This window comes from Labeo rohita, chromosome 11 (assembly GCF_022985175.1).
Source record: "Labeo rohita strain BAU-BD-2019 chromosome 11, IGBB_LRoh.1.0, whole genome shotgun sequence".
NCBI lineage: Eukaryota > Metazoa > Chordata > Actinopteri > Cypriniformes > Cyprinidae > Labeo > Labeo rohita.
The window spans coordinates 10,917,704-10,939,345 of NC_066879.1; the positions used below are offsets into that span (position 1 = coordinate 10,917,704).

At 35.7% G+C, this 21,642-nt stretch overlaps 1 protein-coding gene across 2 annotated transcripts in view; it reads left to right on the forward strand.

Moving 5' to 3' along the window:
- The window catches only part of iars1 (isoleucyl-tRNA synthetase 1), a 95,176-nt gene extending 76,528 nt beyond the window's left edge, over positions 1-18,648 (forward strand). For both annotated transcript variants that reach the window (XM_051122568.1, XM_051122569.1), the window contains exons 29-34: positions 7,012-7,188; positions 12,259-12,379; positions 12,591-12,716; positions 13,481-13,624; positions 14,125-14,277; positions 18,336-18,648. In XM_051122568.1, the coding sequence (XP_050978525.1) occupies positions 7,012-7,188; positions 12,259-12,379; positions 12,591-12,716; positions 13,481-13,624; positions 14,125-14,277; positions 18,336-18,415 (801 nt within the window). In that variant the 3' untranslated portion in view covers positions 18,416-18,648. The remainder of the gene's footprint in view (positions 1-7,011; positions 7,189-12,258; positions 12,380-12,590; positions 12,717-13,480; positions 13,625-14,124; positions 14,278-18,335) is intronic.
- The last annotated feature ends 2,994 nt before the right edge of the window (positions 18,649-21,642 follow it).

A 21,642-nucleotide genomic window follows, 5' to 3' on the forward strand; every position in this document is an offset into this window, starting at 1 on the left:
TTAGCAAGTTGTTAACATGTTGCTACCATGTTTCTAACATGATTAGCAGGTCACTAACATGTTTCTAGCATGATTAGTAAGTTGTTAGCATGTTTCTAACATGATTAACAAATTGCTAGCATGTTTCTTGCATGATTAGCAAGTTGTTAGCATGTTTCTAGCATGATTAGCATGTTGCTAGCCTGTTTCTAGCACGATTAGCAGGTCACTAGCATGTTTCTAGCGTGATTAGCAAGTTGTTAGCATGTTTTTAACATGAATAGTACGTTGCTAGCAGTTTCTAGCATGTTTCTTGCATGATTAGCAAGTTGTTAACATGTTGCTACCATGTTTCTAACATGATTAGCAGGTCACTAACATGTTTCTAGCATGATTAGTAAGTTGTTAGCATGTTTCTAACTTGATTAACAAATTGCTAGCATGTTTCTTGCATGATTAGCAAACTGTTAGCATGTTGCTACCATGTTTCTAGCATGATTAGCAAGTTGTTAGCATGTTTCTAGCATGATTAGCATGTTGCTAGCCTGTTTCTAGCACGATTAGCAGGTCACTAGCATGTTTCTAGCGTGATTAGCAAGTTGTTAGCATGTTTTTAACATGAATAGTACGTTGCTAGCAGTTTCTAGCATGTTTAACAAGTTGCTAGCCTGTTTCTAGCATGATTACCAAGTTGTTAACATGTTGCTATCATATTTCTTGCATGATAAGCAAGTTGCTAGCATGTTTCTAGCATGATTAGCATTTGCTAGCATGTTTCTAGCTTGATTAGCAAGTTCCTAGTATGTTGTTAGCATGTTTCTAGCATGATTACGAAGTTGCTGGCATGTTTCTAACATGATTAGCAAGTTGCTAGCATGTTTCTTGCAACATTAGCAAGTAGTTAGCATGTCACTAACATGTTTCTAGCATGATTAACAAGTTGCTAGCATGTTTCTAGCATGATTAGCATGTTTCTAGCATGATTAGCAGGTTGCGAGCATGTTTCTAACATAATTAGCTAGTTGTTAGCATGTTTCTAGCATGATTAGCAATACCCTGCGATATAGTGATACCCTGCTTTTAAATACGATACAATTCTGCATTTTACTAGTACCTGCACTTTTTTAAGAATGCTAATAAGAGCTGTGTTAACACTGTTTATTTAGGACCCTATGATTAAAGCGAATCAGAAAACGCGGATGCAATCGCGGGATCCAGTCATGAAAACGGAATTTATTTAAATGTAACAGATTTTTCCTATTTAAAATATGAATCCTGCACGTTCTGCGCATCTGTATGAATGAATGACACAGACGCACAGTTTCATTCAGGATAATACAAACATATCCTGTTGGGGAGTAACTAGTTACATGTAACAGAATTACGTAATTTAATTACAAAATAAATGTAATTGTAATTAGTTACAGTTACTGAGAAAAATATGTAATTAAATTACAGTTACTTTTGAAAAATGCCAGTGATTACAAAGAGGATAACATATGAATTTTTTCACCCACCCACCCCCACTTACAGATTTAATTGACTTCTTTTAAATTGCATTGATTGCTCTAAAATGAGACACCAATGTTTCAGGAGTTTAGGACACAGAATAGGACACATGCTTATTCGATAACTGTTTTATTTCCTATTTGGGTTTATAAATAAACTTTATTTTTTAAGATTGTTTTTTCCAAGGCATTGTTAGATGCTAGTGTTTTCTGTCATAACTATGCAAACATTTGATTTCAAACCCAGTATCATAGCAGTTAAACTATTTCTTGTTATGATGTTATTTATGTTATGATCTTGTTATGACATATAGCGCAGCTGCGCTCATGGTGACCCGAGTTCGATTCCCATCTCGAGGTGCTTTGCCGATCCCGCTCCACTCTCCCAGCTCTTTCCTGTCATCTCTCTACTGTCCTATCACAATAAAAGGCATAAAAAGCCCAAAAATATAAGTTTAAAAAAAAAAAAAAAAGTCTGAATTTGTGGTGGCTGTGCTTTAAATTAAATGATTACACAGCTCAGACTCAGGAGTCAGTGCTATATGCTTGATAGTTTTTCTTGGTGGAAGCTTTGCGTTTGGTTAACTAATAAAATATTAAAGCTTAATTCAATATTATGTGTACAATTTCTTAATTCTGTCATCCTGGTATCGTGGACTTCCTCTGTTGTTTCATACAAACGCAGCTGCTGCCATTTTTTTTTTTTTTTTTTTGTACATTGTAATGGATTATAAGATAACTAACTAATTAGTACTACTACTTAATTATTTATGTGGTGAAATGTTGTGTAAGAAAAGTGGTATGACTGCACTGTATCCCTAAAATGTCTAGTTTGAACTTGCCATTTTGCTAGCAACTAATTTCTTCATGGAAGCTTTGTGTTCAAATATTTCAACTCAGATCAATGTTTCGTGTCTAATAATTTTGCCACAAAACATCTAAATAATCTATCGAGCAGCTGTGTAATAAGTGAGATAATGCACATTCAGCCAGTTGTTATCGCAAAATAAAGATGTATATTATCCCTTACTTATAATCTTAATTCAAGTGATGAAGTATTTTGAAAGTCTGACAGTAATCAGTGTTGAACACTACTGTAAGGTTAACTCTGCCTGGTTTAAATGTTTCAAAATGATTAACAGTTGAAAATATTAGAAAGTTAGAAAAGTAATCAAAAAGTAACTAAAAGTAATGTTACATTACTTTAATAAAGTAATTGAAAAGTTACACTACTTATTACATTTTAAATCAAGTAACTTGTAATCTGTAACCTATTACATTTCCAAAGTAACCTTCCCAACACTGTCTACCACCTTATTATATGTACATGAAAACACAAACATAATCTCATGGATACAGTTCATGAATATTTTACCGTTACTTTTGAGAAAAGCCATTGTCATATCATATACAAATAGAAACATAAAGGCAGCAACCTGTCAAAATAAAAGTACGGTTTAACTTGACAGAAATATTACTTTATGTAATGATAGTACTACTATAACTACTAATAAAAAAATTAAAACAATATTTAAGTAATATTTACCAGAAAAATTATTTACCAGAATTTATTTACAAGAACATTGTAAATACAAAAGACTGTATTTCTGAAAAAAAAAAAGAAATAAATAATATCATAAATTAATTATTTATAAAATAATTTAGATATGCTTTTGATTATTAAAATTTAATGAAACTATTCAAATGGAATCCAGAAAATGAATGGAAAACAGATTCACAGAATTTGATCAAAATAAAACTGAATTTGAGAAAAATAATAAAATGTATTTCATAGGGCCTAAGAAACTGCTGTTAAATTGTGTTTTAAATTGAGTTTCATGATTTCAGTTAATTAGACATGCTTTTTCATTAATATTTTTATTAATGTAACCATTAAAATAGGGTCTACAAAAATTTTTAATGGGAAAAACAGAATCTTAAACAAAACAAAAAAAGATTTCATATGGCCCTATTTATTTCATTTGTGTCTTTGTTTTATTGTATTTGTCCTTTAGTTTGTTACTTCCATCTATGTTCTTATTATTAATAACATAGGTAAAATAACAAAAATGACTATCATGATATAAATTGTTATTGTGAAATAAAATTACTATATCATGAAATAAGTCAAGTCAAGAATCGGCTAAAAACACAGATCTTTATTTGACCCTCTAGCTTTAGAACTCTCTATTCTAATTCTATTCTTTTTTTTTCTTTTTTTTTTTTTTTTTTTTTTTTTTTTTTTAAATGAATACTCTTTACTTACTGCTTGTTTTCTTTAAAATAAAAAAAAAAATAACACTTGTTTTCCTTTTTGTTTATTATAGAATTAACAAAAAGCAAAAAAAAGAAGGCCTCTAACACTAGCTTGTTTTTTTTGTGTTTATTCTGTCTGTTTTCTTTTTATTTATTATATAATTAAAATTTTTTTTTAAAAAACCTTGTTCACCACGGTCCAGTGTCACTAGAATGTGATTTTTATTATTTTTATTTTTTTTTAAAGGGGGATAAAATGTTTTTTTTTAATAGAAAAATTACTATAACCTCGATTTAAATCATCTATTATTCAGTTACTTTACCTGTTATTCTATGTTTTGTCATAGTATCGCTTCAGTAGTAGTATCGAGACATTTTAGTCAGGTATCGCATCAAAGTCAAAATTTTGGTATCGTGACAACGCTAGTCTTCAGTGCCACATGATCCTTCAGAAATCATTCTAATATGCTGATTTGCTGCTCAAGAAACATTTCTGATGATTATCAATGTTGAAAACAGTTATTTTTTAGGATTCTTTGATGAATAGAAAGTTCAAAAGAACAGCATTCATTTGAAAGAATGTCTCTGTAAGGAACTGTGATTTTTGAAGGATCATGTGACCCTGAAGACTGGAGTAATGATGCTAAAAATTCAGCTTTGATCACTGGAATCAATTACATTTCAGAACATATTCACAAAGGAAAGGGAAGGTAATGAAAGTTCACAATAATATTGTTTTTGCTGTACTTTTTTTAATAAATAAATGCAGCCTTGGTGAGCAGAAGCACATTGACCAGTAGTGTAAATCGTGTGATTTGCAGTCTGTTTGTTTGAGCAGGGCTGGATATTTATCACCGTCAGCTCAAGCAGTGGTTTGTGATTGGGTGGGACTTAACGGCTGACCTTATCTGAATCTTATTTAAAGCAGTGTTCATCTGTGCCATTCTGCCCCAGTGCTGCAGTGCTGGCTGCTTTCCTCCAGAGAACCTTTCAGTCAGTCCTGAAGCTGTTGTGGTTTATTGGGTGAAGGTTGAAATCTTTTTTTTTTTTTTTTCGCTGTTTGTTTTGTGAATTAAAGCAGCTGCTGTCTGCTTCCACACCTCTGATGTCTCCTCCTATCGTGTCTTTGTCTTCGCTCTCTCTCGGGTCTGGCTCACTTGTTTTTCCCAGGCTCATGAGAGATGCTAGTTGGACGATCTTTCCACCCCAGAGTTCTGCATGCACTGAACAACTGAGCGCTGCCTTAATAAAGCTTAATTACCCAGAGTGCACTTGAAGACAAACAGCACTTTGAAGTTGTGTGTAAATCAGTAAAGTAAGACGGATTTCCTTCCCTCGCCCCCCTCGCCTTTTTCGTCCCTCTTTTTTCTTAATAAACAAACGTTTTTTTCCACTGGGCTCTATATGTGAGGGGGAAGGGCACGTGGACGCCTGCCAGGCCCGAATTCCTCTCTTATTGAAAGTCTGAAAAAATCTGAGGGAATTTTCCATGGGAGGGAATTAATTTTTCAGCGTTTGCTGAGATGAGAGGTGGTAACCAGGGGGCAGGAGTGTGAGCAAGGCTCATGGAAAAGCAGAAGCCATTGTGGGTTTTTTTTTCTTCGTAGTTCAAAGGTACCGAATGCCCAGCCCGTATTTTCCACAACAAACCCGTTTGTTTTGTCATAGCGTCTGCTTTGGGAAAATAATTAGCACTGCCATTTCCCAGTGCACGTCTGTTTTTTTACTCTGGAAATTGAAGGCAGATTAAATGAGCTTCACCACCAGCATAATAAATGATCAGTCAAAGGAGGTGCTGATCTTTCAGAAAATCAGTCAAGCTTTCAAGCCAAATAGTAGTTGAGCTAGTGTTAATTTTGTCAGTCATTTTTTTTTTAAATGGTCTTTTTTTATTCTTAGTCTTAGTCCTGTTTCAAATGTACTTTACATTTATTATCATATTTAGTCAACCTTGTCCTGAAGTCAAGTTTTAGTTGACTAGATGTCTGAGCTTTTTAAGTCTAGTTTCAGTAAATGAAAAGTTAGTCACTTAGTAATGAAGAGCGAGCATGTGCGCATGGTTGCCAGATTTCAAAAATTAAGCACAACACGGAGCAGAAAATGTATCCTTTTAACAGAGAAGCTCTGATCGGGGGGAATTGAAGTATTGATATCTGACAATCTTTAAAAGGAAATTGTGGTTTAGTGTTTATTTTTTAAAATACATTTTAGTCTTGTCTTTTATCATCAATGATATAGCATGTTGATATAGTCTTAGTTGTCCTTTATTGACCTTATTGTCTTCTCGTTTTAGTCATGGGAAAAGCTTGACAATGAACATTTTTTGTGTCTTTTAAATTACTCTTAGTCTTAGTCCTGTATCAAATGTACTTTATAGTTATTGTCATATTTAGTCAACCTTGTCCTGTTTTTGTTTAGTCAAGTTTTAGTTGACTAAATGTCTGAGCATTTTAGTCTAGTTTTAGTCAATGAAAACTTTTCAACTTAGTAAGGGAGAGCGAGCATGTGCGCATGGTTGCCAGATTGGAAAAATTAAACACAACACAGAGCAAAAAATGTATCCTTTTAACAGAGAAGCTCTGATTGGGGGATTTAAAGTATTGATATCTGGCAACTGCACATATTTTTTTAAATAAAATGTAGTCTTGTCTTTTATCGTCAACGATATAGCATGTTAACGTAGTTTTAGTTATCCTTTATTGACCTTATTGTCGTCTCATCATCGTCTTGAAAAAAGCTTGTTAATGAACGTTTTTCATCATAGTTTTCGTTAACAAAATTAACACTAAGTTGAGCACTTATTTTTTTTCATATTCTGTTACCATAAATTTCTAGCAACATTAAATCATTAATTAAAATCAGAAAAATTTGGGTAAAAAGTTTTTATTTTATTTTATTTTATTTTTCAAATAAATGAACACTTTTGTTCATCAAAGCCACATTAAATTGAACAAAAGTGCCAGTAAAGACATTTATAGTGTTACAAAAGATTTCTATTTGAAATAAATTATATTCACATAGAAATCAGCTATTTTAAATTGCAATCATATTTCACAATATTACTATTTTTTAAATAAAATAATATGGTAAAGGGGGTTAAATAATGCAAATTACCTGCATATTATAGTATATTATTTGTATATCATCTGTATGTATCTTATAGTTCTCACATTCGAAAATGTAAAATTCATGTAAAGTGTGTGGTTTTTAGGTTGAGTTACTGTATTCCTGCATATGTGTCTTTAACATGTCAAACATGTTGTCTCAGGGTCATTTGGTCCCGTCGGATGAGATCACCGTGTATTACAGCAGTCAGCCGGCAGGGGAATACCTGGATAAAGTCATCCAAGCACACACTGACTTCATCTTCGCCACGACTAAAGCTCCTCTCAAGCCCTATCCAGTGGCCAAGAATGCCAGTGTGATTGTCCAGGAGAAAACACAGGTGACATACTGATGTTTATGTAGAGATGCACAGATACTCATTCACAGAACTAAAACACGTATAACACAGGGTTTTACGCAGAACTATAGATCAAACATGATCAATACACATGAAATCTGTCATGTGCAGGAAGATAAGAGCTGATGAACTGTTAATGGTGTATAAACTTAAATTATCATCACAGGTCAATGCACATATTTTCTAATTGCATTTCTAGATTCATTCTTCAAATATTCCACAATCACATGTGGAAGCGTGATTGTGATAAGTAAGTAATAAATAACTCAAATCAACACATGAGAATTTACAGGTGCATCTCAATAAATTAGTATGTTGTGGACAAGTTCATTTACTTCAGTAATTCAACTCAAATTGTGAAACTTGTGTATTAAATAAATTCAGTGCACACAGACTGAAGTAGTTTAAGTCTTTGGTTCTTTTAATTGTGATGTTTTTGGCTCACATTTAACAAAAACCCACCAATTCACTATCTCAACAAATGAGAATACTTCATAAGACCAATAAAAAACATTTTTAGTCAATTGTTGGCCTTCCGGAAAGTATGTTCATTTACTGTATATCTACTCAGTACTTGGTAGGGCCTCTTTTTGCTTTAAGGGCCTCTTTTTTGCTTTTTGAGGTGGTATGGAAGCCCAGGTTTCTTTGACAGCGGCCTTCAGGCTCATCTGCATTTTTTGGTCTCTTGTTTCACATTTTCCTCTTGACAATACCCCATAGATTCTTTATAGGGTTCAGGTCTGGTGAGTTTGCTGGCCAGTCAAGCACACCAATACCATGGTCATTTAACCAACTTTTGGTGCTTTTGGCAGTGTGGGCAGGTGCCAAATTCTGCTGGAAAATGAAATCAGCATCTTTAAAAAGCTGGTCAGCAGAAGGAAGCATTAAGTGCTCTAAATTTCTTGGTAAACGGGTACAGTGACTTTCGTTTTCAAAAAGCACAGTGGACCAACACCAGCAGATGACATTGCACCCCAAATCATCACAGACTGTGGAAACTTAATACTGGACTTCAAGCAACTTGGGCTATTAGCTTCTCCACCCTTCCTCCAGACTCTAGGACCTTGGTTTCCAAATGAAATACAAAACTTGCTTTCATCTGAAAAGAGGACTTTTGGACCACTGGGCAGCAGTCCATTTCTTCTTCTCCTTAGCCCAAGTAAGACGCCTCTGACGTTGTCTGTGGTTCAGGAGTGGCTTAGCAAGAGGAATATGACGACTAGCCAAATTCCTTGACATGTCTGTGTGTGGTGGCTCTTGATGCCTTGACCCCAGCCTCAGTCCATTCCTTGTGAAGTTCACCCAAATTCTTGAATTGATTTTGCTTGACAAGCCTCTCAAGGCTGCCGTTCTCTCGGTTGGTTGTGCATCTTTTTCTTCCACACTTTTTCCTTCCACTCAACTTTCTGTTAACATGCTTGGATACAGCACTCTGTGAACAGCCAGCTTTTTTGGCAATGAATGTTTGTGGCTTACCCTCCTGTCATTGATTGTCTTCTGGACAACTGTCAGATCAGCAGTCTTCCCCATGATTGTGTAGCCTAGTGAACCAAACTGAGAGACAATTTTGAAGGCTCAAGAAATTAGATTAGCTGATTGGCATGTCACCATATTCTAATTTGTTGAGATAGTGAATTGGTGGGTTTTTGTTAAATCTAAGCCAAAATCATCACAATTAAAAGAACCAAAGACTTAAACTACTTCAGTCTGTGTGCACTGAATTTAATACAGGAGTTTCACAATTTGAATTTGAGATGCACCTGTAAATGTGACCCTGCACCACAAAACCAGTCATAAGAGTCTTTTTTTTTTTTTTTATTTATTGAGATTTACATATCACTGAAAGCGGAATAAATAAGCTTTCCATAGATGTATGTATTTTTGTTTTCTTTTTATATTATAAACCCTACACCCTAAAACAAATCAGATGTATTTTTAAATCAAGATGTGTTAAAGGGATAAATTGCTGTTAATCTACTCATCCTCAGGCCATCTAAGATGAGGTGACTTTTTTTTTTCTTTCTAATTTTTAGCTGAAATTGTGGTCCTTGGTGATTCATATAATGCAAGTCAGTGGCTCAAAAAAGCATATCGACGAACACAAAATGAATACCCATGGCTTCTGATAATATACTGAGGTCTATAACAACATTATACCTGAACATTATTTATAACATTATTACCTGTAATCCAGAACCTCAGGCAAACACTCTGGAGTGGTGTCTGGTTCACAAACAAATCATTTGTTTCAACTGGTTCTTTTAAGTGAACTAAATGAATCAGTTCACCAGATCGGACTGAGGCGTCTGAAATGATTAGTAGCTTGAGAAGCGCAATCATAATTCGCTTTCGGACACCTGACAGTCACTTAGACTCAAAATTAGCCAAAATAGCACTTAAAGTTTCTTATTGTTTTACGTATTGGTTTATTTTCCCACTTGCCTGTGGCTGTGGATTACAAGTAATAATGTTATAAATTATGTTCAGTTTCTTCATCAGACCTTAGTATATCGTCAGGAGCCACAGGTATTGATTTTATGTTCCTTGAGCTTGACTCTTAAAGGGCACCTATTATGCCCCTTTTTGCAAGATGTAATATTAAAGGAGAAGTCCACTTCCAGAACAAAAGTTTACAGATAATGTACTCATCCCTTGTCATTCAAGATGTTCATGTCTTTTTTTTTCTTCGGTCGTAAAGAAATTATGTTATTTGAGGAAAACATTTCAGGATTTTTTTTCTCCATATAATGGACTGGTATGGTGCCCCGATTTTGAGCTTCGAAAAAGCAGTTTAAATGCGGCTTCAAACGATCCCAAATGCGGTTGTAAACGATCCCAGCCAAGGAAGAAGGGTCTTATCTAGTGAAACTATCAGTTATTTTTATTTTAAAAAAAAAAATACAATTTAAATACTTTTTAATCTCAAACACTCGTCTTGTCTTGCTCTGCTTGAACTCTGTGTATTCTGGCTCAAGACAGTTAGGGTATGTCGAGAAACTCCAATCGTATTTTCTCCCTCAACTTCAAAAATAATTTCAAATCATCCTACATTGCTGCAGAGGTACCTACCCAGTCTTTATAAAGTGAACATGCAAAGAAGATCAAACACCCTCAACAAAAAAGGTAAAACAGCGATACAGGACAATTTTGAAGTTGAGGGAGAACATGAGATGGGAATTTTTCGATATACTCTAACTGTCATGAACCAAAAGAAAACTGTTCAGGCAAAGTGAGACAAGACGACGGTTTGACATTAAAAAGTATATAAATTGTATTATTTTTATGAAAATAACCAATCGTTTCGCTAGATAAGACCATTCTTCCTCGGCTGGGATCGTTTACAACCGCATTTGGGATCGTTTGAAGCCACATTTAAACTGCTGAAATGTTTACCTCAAAAAACAATTTCTTTACGGTTGAAGAAAGAAAGACATGAACATCTTGGATGACAAGGGGTAAGTACATTATCTGTCAATTTGTGTTCTGGAAGTGGACTTCTCCTTTAATCTTATGGCTCTCCTGAATGTGCCTGTTAAGTTTCAGATCCAAATACAATACAGATTGTTCATTGTAACATGTTAAAAGTAAAAACGTGTTAAAATGTGAAAAGTGTCATTTTTGGGGCAGGTCTAAAAAAAGCTGTTTCAGGGGTGTGTTCCCTTACATGAAAATGAGCTGCAACTTCCCGCCAAACTCCAGAAGAGAGCAGAACCTAGACATCCCTGATTTGTATATGGCAATAAACAGAGAGGAGAAGCAATATGAGCGAGCGTGAGAGGGCCGGTATTTTTACTGTACTTAAATGGAACAAATACACGTTTTCTTACCAAGAGTTGCTAAACAATGAATCAAAGCGTGCAATCTGTGATCGCATGCAGTTGCTGACGACCGTGAAAGCGTGCAGTCGTTTTCTTATGCGCGCTGTTTTACTGGTTTTACTTTCGCTTTCGAAATCTATCACGTTTAGCAAGGAGGGAAGAGGATGAATACCCCCCCACCTTGGCGCAACCCCTATCCTGCTTGACGTAGACTCAAAGTAATCTGTTTAATGCGTTTACATGGCAGAATTTGAATTTTGTTAAGTTTATAGAAAGGTTTATCCCACCCCTCTTAAACCAATTACAATTTCATTTGGTTTGAGCATTTTTATTCAGCTTGAGGTGTTTATATGGAGCATTTTCATTCGGATTGGACTTTTAAACAGACTACATTGCTCCATGTAAATGCACCTGAGTGCTAATGAATAGAATACATCTCCAGCAGTATGTTAGATGATCTTACATAACTTTTAACTACTTTTAGCTTTATGTTTTCTTAGTTAAATTTAATAAATGAATAAATAGTCACGAATAAGATAAACTCTGTACCTTACTGTTTTTGTTATATTCGTCAAGTAATCCATGAAAACTTGCATAATGTAATTACTTTCCATTATTTACAGGTATAGAAAAATATCAGTGAACTTTACAAAAATATATATAAATAAACTTACAAATATTTGTAAAACAAAATCGCAGTTGTGCATAGACTTATAAAAAATTTAGTAAAACTCCTAAAAAGCCTAAGTTGACATTTACAGCAGAAACACTAACAGCCGATCGCACACAGATAAAATGGCTGAGGATATGGTAATATGTGCCTGTCTGTCAATGGCGTTGGGTGGGGCTACCGAAATGTGACGTCATTTTGCGGACAGGCTCCAAAGTGCTTGTTTTGATTTGTTTTGAAGTGGTTTATTTTGATCAAGATTTAAAATTAAGAAGAAAAAAAAAAAAAAAAGATTCGATGCATTTTTATCATTCTAAGATGGCTGTGTGTACACAGTTCCAACACACATTTCTGTCCAAACACCTTCTAAAAGTGGATTTTCATAATAGATGCCCTTTAAATTGTCAGTAGTTGTTGAGTTGTATGTAATGAATCACCAAGCACCAGAGTTTTAGCTAAAAATCTATCTCTTTAAGTAAAGAGCACTAACTGTTTTAGAAGCATTTGTTAGAAAGATATTTTGTGGACTCTATCATGGTTGTAATAGTTTCTGTTGTGTAATAGCTGAAAGGCTCGGATCTGGATTTAACTATCGTGCGAGGGGCCGCCGTCTCCAGAACCCCTCTGACCACCGCAGCCTGCGCTTACGTCAACCTCAGAGTCATGCTCAAGGACAAACAGCAAGGTACATCACCCGCTTTAGTTAAGATACAATTACAAGTGACCTTTTGTGAGCGAATGCTTTTGTAAGCATTGACGTACCTTTGTTTCCAGTGAATTGATGAGAAGGAAACATGTAATGGAATGTGTTTCTGCTCCGCTGTCTGTGCTGTAAACACATGTTATTGTTCTCATTCAGAGCCATGTTTACTTATCTCCATTCATGTGTCTCTCAGAGGGTGTGGTTCTGCTGGAGAATCCAAAGGGTGATAACATACTGGACGTGGAGCGGCTCAAGACTGTTTGCTGTAGTGTGTTTGGACTCAACGGTGCACCTGTGACCATATTCAATGGGAAGACAGGTGAGATCTGGCTCCAGCTCCAGACTCTGGACCAAAACTACCAGAATGATTCACTGGTTATGCTATTGGTACTGATATATTGGGTATTAAATAGCAGTATACCAATATAACACTGTGGTAAAATCACTGTCGTTCATGGCAAGTCATGTCGTACTGTTGTTGTTGCATCAGTTATGAATAGCAGGAGTTTTGACTTGTAATGTATGTACAGATCCACAGGTGTGGTAGCCATGTTTTTTTTTTTTTTTTTTTTTTTTTTTTTCTAAATGAATGCACTCACATTCAGCTTATGAATTGTGTTATTTAATTAGGAATAACGGCATGGTTTCAGTTAGGTCAGCTGAACCCTTGTGTGCCAGGGTTTATTTGTTTGGCCATCCATTTTTGTTTAGTGAAGCAGTTGAGTGTGTTTTCAATCAGGTCATTGATTCATAAACTGGTCAGTGTTTAGTCGTGTATGTGTGTTTTTATATTTAGTGTGTGTTCTCTTGATCTGAATTTTCCAACACTAGTACAAAGTGTTGTCATTTACAGTGCTCTTCAGATTTAACATATGTAGGCTGGTTTGAATGCAGCTGAACTGAGTTGGTACTCTGGTATTATAAGACTGAATGACTGTTACTTTTTATTAACTGAATAGTGAAGTGCTGGTCATTTTGACTTCCGTGTTAGTAGGTATTCCTGTTTGAAGGGACATCCTAAAACACATCTTTTAAAGGTGCTAGAAACACTCTTTCAGTCATACATGTGTTTGTGTGTTTCAGCGCTGAATGCCCAGACTGACCTAATGGCCCTGAGTGGGAAAACGTTGACGGTGACCTCGGGTTCGAGTCCTGCGGATGTGAGCAGCTCGGATTCTCTACTGTGTCCGTATGTCAATCTGCAGCTCGTGAACGCCAGTCCAGCAGGTGAGTTTCACTCTTCAGCCATGTCATTTATTCTTGTTCCAATGATTGAGGAGTATTACACATACACACACAAACACACACACACACATCTGGTTTGCTATTCTTGTGGGAACTCTTCATAGACATAATGGTTTTTATATTGTCCACACTGTATTTTCTATCCCCTTACCCTAAACCTTCTATTCTAAGAGAAAGCGTTTGATCAGAGCAGGTGGAATGATTTGAAAAGTGTTTGAGACACATTATAAACCTGACTGAATATTAATGAGATGACATAACATTAGCCCAGCAGTCATAACTGATTTGCTGATAAGTGAGTGCTAGTCATATTAGCATGACATGTTACAGATTGGGCCTGTGTTCATTTTAAACTGACATTCGGCCTTAAAGCCGAAAAGTTTTAAAGTTTTAAAACTACTTTAATTTGAGCATGTTTCTGTTGTTGTTGCAATGGGGACAGTAGTGTGTGTTGTTCAGGCATGTGTGTGTTTGTCCTGTAGAGTGTCAGACTGGAGACGTGGCCACACTGCTCTTAATGAACCCAGAGGGGAAAAACGCCTTACAGTTCCCTGATCTGCTGCATGAAACGGCTAAAGTCTTCGGCCTGAGAGGAAGGAAACTGATGCTCTTCATGAATGAAGAGCTTACAGAAGGTGAGGAACACACCACAATGTGTGCTTCACTCAGGGCAGTAGATTCACTTACTTTCTCTTATTTTAATGTGTCCTTGTTACAGTGTAATTACACAATAATTACTGAGTAATGTTAATCAGCTGTGTGTACCTATAGCGTTAGAGTTTGTTCAACACTCGCCTTTATTTAAAGGGATAGTTCACCCAAAAATTAAAATTCTGTCATTAATTACTCACCCTTATGTCGTTCCAAACCTGTAAGACCTTTGTTCATGTTTAAAACACAAAGATATTTTTGATGAAATCTGAGAGCTTTCTGACCCTCAGTAGACAGCAGCGCAACTGACACGTTCAAGGCCCAGAAATGTAGTAAAGACATTGATAAAATGGTCTATGTGACATCAGTGGTTGAACCGTAATTTTACGAAGCTACGAGAATGCTTTCTGTGTGCCGAGTAAACAAAAATTAATGACTTTATTCAACAATCTTTTCTCTTCTGTGTCAGGCTTTGACATGAGTTCACAAGAGTACCACAACACATGCGCGTGCATTCCTCTGCTTGCAAACAAGGCACAGTGCATTCGGGTCCTACATCAGAATGCCAGCTCCTGTGTCACCTACACCACCACACACAAGTGAAGAAATTGCGAATAAAGTCGTTTATTTTTGTTTCATAAAATTAAGGTTGAACCACTGATGTCACATGGATGTCACTATTTTTAACAATGTCCTTACTACCTTTCTGGGCCTTGAACGAATCAGTTGCGTTGCCATCTATGCAGAGTCAAAAAGCGCTCGGATTTCATCAAAAACAGCTTAATGTCTTCATTTGTGTTCCAAAGATGAACTAAGGTGTTATGGGTTTGGAACGACATAAGGGTGAGTAATGACAGAATTTTCATTTTTGGGAACTATCCCTTTAAGAAGTGAGTAAAACGTACCATACGTGAGATATTTTTGAGTGAAATGAGACTGGAGGAAAAAAAATTCTAGAGCAGTTTGATTTCATCGGTCAGGAATTGTTAGATGGCCTAAAGTGTCTGAAAATGAAGACTGACTGGCCTGAAAGGAAAGTTGTTTTTAAGCCTCAAGTAAACAGTTAGTATTGCAGAACAAATATATGAAAGATACACGATACACAAACAGTGTATCTGACAGCAGCATCCATCATTTAAGCAAACATTCAGATAGTACAAGACAAAAATCTTCACATATACAATAAACCACACACCAATATTTCAGAACTTTATTTATTTATTTATTTATTTTGTTATTTATTCCTCATTTTCCCTAAATCCTTTCATCAAATTATTCAAATATCAGAGGCTTTCATTGGTCATTACCAGTGATGGGAATAACAATGTTATAAATAAACTGCGTTACTAACAGCGTTATTTTTTTCAGTAACGAGTAACTAATTACTGTGTCCTGTTACCACGCCGTTACTGTTACTGACAATAAAATGCGGCGTTACTGTAATTTATTATAGTATTATTATAATTGTATTTTTCAGTTCATCTGAATGGATGCGAAGCGTACCTGTATTTGACGAAGTGTACACTCTAGTGTGAAGGCACACGACTAGCCGTCGCTTTGTCTCACACACACACGTAAAGAAAGATACAGAGCGAGAGAGTCTTATATACCATGCAGAATTGATGCGCTACATGTAAACGATATACTTTGTTGTATTTTCCTGTCAAAATAACGGAGTTCCTTTGGAATTTTTTAGCTTTTAAAAACTGCTGTTTCTCCGGTAGTAGGTGGAACTAATGCGCAAACGGTGATGATCTCATTGGCTGGCGCTCACCTGTTTTGATTTCAGCAAATCAGTTCAAGTGAACGCAGACAACGTGATTAATATTCATTAATATTAATAACGCAGCTCATTAATCCACTTTATATTGTTATTAGTAGTAGAATTTGTAGTAGTTTTGTATTATCAGTAATATTTTTAGTTTTTTCCCTTTTTTATAGAAACACTAAATGACAAACAATCTCTTAGGCGCCACCAGTCCTAGGTTCAGTCAACATGACAAATATGCATTTATACATTACTAAAGTTGTAATTACTAAAGTTTAATGCTAAATTATCAAAAATTTTCTAGCCAATGCCAATTCAGTTGCCATGGTGTCCGGTTGATAATATTTATAATAATTTATTAAATTTGATAGGTGTCTCTCACATTGTCCCATAGCAACATGTGATTTGTAGATTAGTGTACAATGTTTTATAATTATAATAATAATTTATTCTGTGTAATGTCCATTTAATTTATTTAACATTTGTAATATTGGGGACATCCAAGTTATTTGACATATTTGAACATTTTTTTTTAAAAAGGTAACACAATAGTTACTTTCCCTGGTAATTAGTTACTTATATATATATATATATATATATATATATATATATTTATATTTAGCAATATTTGGTGAAAATTACTTCATAATTACAGTAATTAAATATTTAAAATTTCTGTGAATTTCATTCCATTGTAATTGTACTTCTCAGCATTCTAATCTAAATTCAGTTCTTCGTCTGGTTTGCTCCTTGAGTTCATATTGAGTTCTGAACAGTGCAGTGGTATGTGCATGCGTGTGTGTTCAGGGTTGATTTAGTGACATTTAGTCGCATTTTCTACAGGAGGACACCTTCACTCCTGATTTCCAGACTTTGAGCATCACTTCAGCAATAAATAATCCCTAACCAATTCCCCACTGTAATGTGCTTCCCTTCAGATTAGGCTTGAGCAGGGCAGATGAGCTCAGACCTCACGCTCAACTGCTTCAACCTTCATATTTTCAGCACTGATCCTAAAAATTCTGCGTAACAATATAGAAGTCAAGTTGTAGGACGTTTCTGTACCACCACACAGAGTTGAGAAGATACTCGTGCTTAAAGTCGTCAATATTTCACACAGTCATATCATTAAAGGAGAACTCCACTTCCAGAACAACAATTCACAAATAGTTTACTCACTGCCTTGTCATCCAAGATGTTCATGTCTTTCTGTCTTGAAAATGAATGAATCGTTCAAGAACGACCCATCACTAATCCATAGCATCGTGAACGCACATCCCAAAATCTGTGCCACACAAGCTTTTGTGCTTAAAAAGTATACAAATTTTTATTTTTCGAAAAAATCGACAGATGGTTTCACTAGATAAGACCCTTCTTCCTCATCTGGGATCATTTAGAACCCTTTGAAGCTGCATTTAAACTACATTTTGGAAGTTCAAAATCGGGGCACCAATGAAGTCCATTATATGGAGAAAAATCCTGAAATGCTTTCCTCAAAAGCCATAATTTCTTTACTACTGAAGACAGAAAGACATGAACATCTCGGTTGACAAGGGGGTGAGTAAATTATTTGTAAATTGTTGTTTTAAAAGTGGAAGGAGTTTCTCCTTCAATGGAAACGCAGCACCAGTGTGAACTTGCTCTTCATATTCTTCCACAGCACATCAGTGTTCCTCTAAAACATCTGGAAATGAAAGACATTGTCCATTTTTCCTCATTTCGTTTATCATCTTGGAGCCAGAACCCTTTTTGTCGTCAAACATCAGACTCGTGCTGTTTGTTTGAAGCCCAACAGATCAGGAAAGAGTTTGTTTGTTTGTTGGTGTCTTAAAGAAAGTGGGTCAAATCCCTGAGGCCTCTTCTGTTCTGCTGTCAGACGTACAGAGGAAGATGGCCGTCATGCTCTCAGAGATGGTACATATCCTTCTAGCGTTTCATTCAGAGCAGTTTCATGCCTAACCTGCACTGAGAACATCTGGTGTACTTTCTGTTTGTCTGATATGAAGGCTGGTAGACAGAAATGGTGTTCTCACATGCACACACTGACGGAGGAACATGAGGCATATCTAGAAACCAGAAGATCATAGAGACCATATCAGACTGAAGGAAAACACCTACTGTAGAAACCAGTCTCCACAATGTGCAGACTAACATACAGTAGCTCACATTAACTTTAGAAGTCACAAATCCAGTGTGTGATTTTTGTCTTAAAAATGATTGATCAGTAGTAATGTTGAGTTTTTGGTTGTTTAATTGACTCTTGTTGTGTTTCAGAGCTGGAGGCGTTGTCTCTGCAGACTCTGAATACAAAGACCCTCTATGTGAAGGTTCTTCCTACAACAGCAGAAGCCTAACCAGATCAACCCTGTGACTTGTATGGATCCCCAGCAGCAGCTCTTCCTCCTCATGTCTATTTGTAATAATGGGTTTGGTAACAGTTAGATAACTCAGATCTCGCCATATTTGTTGAATGAATCATTAAATGAGAGTAAGTGAAGATTCAGACACCTGTACTGTAACTGGAGCTGTATTCTATGAACGTGGGATTTCTGTGAAAGCTCTGAATAAACCTTGAGATGCAAATAAAAAAAATTTGAATTATTCGTTTATCATTATCTTCAGAATGACACTGTAATAACAGGTGCAATTACTTATTAGTCAACCCCCCTGACCTGTACGAGATTTTGCTGCAAAGAACAAAATTTTGTGAAAACAATTCAACAAAGGCATCAGTATACTATTGGAGAAAGTTTGTTAATACACATTTGAGTAATTCTAAAAACTTGTTGATGAATGATAAAAAAATTGGCTCTAAACATTCATGTTAAAAATTATTCAACCCCAAAAGTAAAATCTGGTTCTTTAAAATGTTTTCCACTTACAGTAGAACAACCCCCTAAACAGGACTGGCCCACCTCCATGTTTGACCATGGAGATGGTGTTCTTCTGCTTATAAGCATTGCCTTTTTTGCACCAGACATACCGCTGATCCATGGGTCCAAAAAGTTCCAGTTTGGTCACATCACTCCATAAATCATTCTTCCAGAACTCCACAGGTCTATCCAAATGATTGTTAGCATGTTCAAGTAGCCTTTTTGTTCTTCTTGGTCAAGAGTGGTATTTGGCAAGATGCCTCAACATGAAGGTCATACGTGTTCTTCCTGTATGCTACATTGAAATGTTTTTCCTTCTTCCGTCGGGTCATCTTGCATGTCTTCCGCTGTACATTGCAGGTTTTTCTCAGTTCCTCTGATCAAACATTTTATGATGTTGTGCTTTTTTTGTTCAACACCCTCAGAGATTTTTCTGGTACAACACACTTTAAAACAAGGAATAAGGCTGCCAGCTGTGTCTCTAGGAACATTTAATGTCTTGGAAATCTTCTATAGCCTTAGACTTTCTAATGAAACTATTTCTTCTCTATAGCTTTTGTGAGAGCTCTTTTGGCTTTATCATATTTGCTACTTAACTTCAGCACATGCATGGGCTAAATGTATGTATGTGTAACAGCCCAAGCTAATTCTGTTATTTTAATAGTTTCTAAAGGCTAAATTGTGTTTTAAGACAATTTTGACTTAAAACAGCAATGTTGACTAGGGGTTGAATAATTATGACATAGCTGTGTTATTAAAAAATTCTATAACTCAAAATATTATATGTTGACATGACTACTTTAAATATGCCAGTAAACTGTTGTAGATGCAATTTTTATAAAGTCCTTAATCTTCAGAAAAGCTTGTATTTGTAAAGTACTGCAGTCTCTGGGGGTTGAATAATTTTGACTGCAAATGTATGTATCCCTACAGTGTGTTTTCTTACACTGAGAACAGAGACTATAGAAATGTTTCTTAATAGAATGCTTTCATAATCATAATCAATAGTAGATCTCACCCTCATAATTTACTTAGTGTTCTACCAAACCCCTTAGACTTCCATTCATCTTCAAATTACAAATGAAGATAATTTTACTAAAACTAGTTTAACCAACTAGCAGTTATAGGGGTTGTCCGTTTTTTTCCGATTCAAATGAGAAAGTTTTGACCAGTTTTGAAGAAAAATAAAATAAAATAGGTGACTAGCTTTTTAAGACTAGTCTAAGCAATTTATGCAACTAGCCCTTAATAAGATAAACTACAAAACAATACAGAGTATCTCTGAAAACTCTGAAAACAATGAACAAAACTAAGAGCATAGATGATACGTCCAACAAAGAAAACATTACAGCTTAATGTAACATGGGAAATAAACAAGAATCACACACCATGGAATCAAACAAGGAACTAATCAAAGAAACTTCAAAGACTGTAAGAATGAGAACAAGTAACAGGAAACTAAACCAAAGCCTTAACATGAAACTACAAAATATGTGAAATATCTCTTTAAGGTGTGGTCAAATTTATCATTTCTCTGTGAAGTTGTGTGTGAAACCCTTTCATCCAGTCATTTTAACTGGCGTGCAAAATGTTAATAGTGACGAAGTTGGCTTCAAGTTCAAGTTGAGTGAACTTTGAGAGACAAATTTGCAATGGCAAACACTAGATCCATAAAAATGGTTGTTCTAAAAGCAGTTATTTAGGATTGGGTTGTTTGCTAGCTGACAGAACAGCTTTGGATGTTTATTTCATCATCATCATTCCTGTATCATTCGTCATGTTTTGTCACATCCAGCCAGCTTTGTTTCGACTGCAAAAATTATCTAGAAACTGTAAATGGGGTGAGGGGATTGTGAGTTGAGTTTGGCTGTTGTTTTGTCACCAAACTCTGAAATAAAACAAATAGAAGTATGGGGATGATGTAGGATGATTTAGCTTTGTATTGATTCCAACTCTTCACACTGAGTGTCTTAAAACTGCAGCGCTCATGACGTGAAATGCTGAAAAACATTGAAATGTCTGAAGATGTCAGTCAGTTTGAGCACAGTTGTTCAGCTTTTCACCTGTGACGCATCTGGAGCTGCTGCTGAGTGACGCCATATTTCAGCAATCTTGTTGATTCACCCAACTAAAACATGCAACAAACCCTTGGATTCTCTGTGGAAACAGCGTCGGTCCTGTCATCACCCCTGTCTGTTAGTTGAGCGGGCTCATCTCTGAATCACAGTGACTTGGTCTTTTGCTGCCACTGTGGCTGAGTGAATATTAAACAAACCTTCACCATCTGTCTGCTCACCACTCGCTCTCTCTGAAGTCACTGGAGGAGCACAGAGCGGCCAGTCCGCCATCTGCTACACACTCGCTCTGCTCAGCCATCACTAATAATTAAACTATTGAGAGACTCCCGCATGGACCCAAATCTGCCACTGTAATGACACTCCTCAGCCTTTATTTGCAGTGCCTCTCTGATCTGGCTCTTGAACATCTTCAAGTGTCCTCTAAAACCTTTGCTTTCAGTTGTGTTTACAGAGACGGACTTACTATGGAAGTCTGTACACTGTAAAAAATAAAAAACACAATTTGTTGAGTGAGCTTAAAATAATTTGTTACCCTGCTGCCTTAAAATTTTAAGTTCAGTCAACTAAAATAAGTTTATTCAACTTAAAATGTTAAGTTGTACTAAGTAGCATCTTAGATATTTGTGTTTG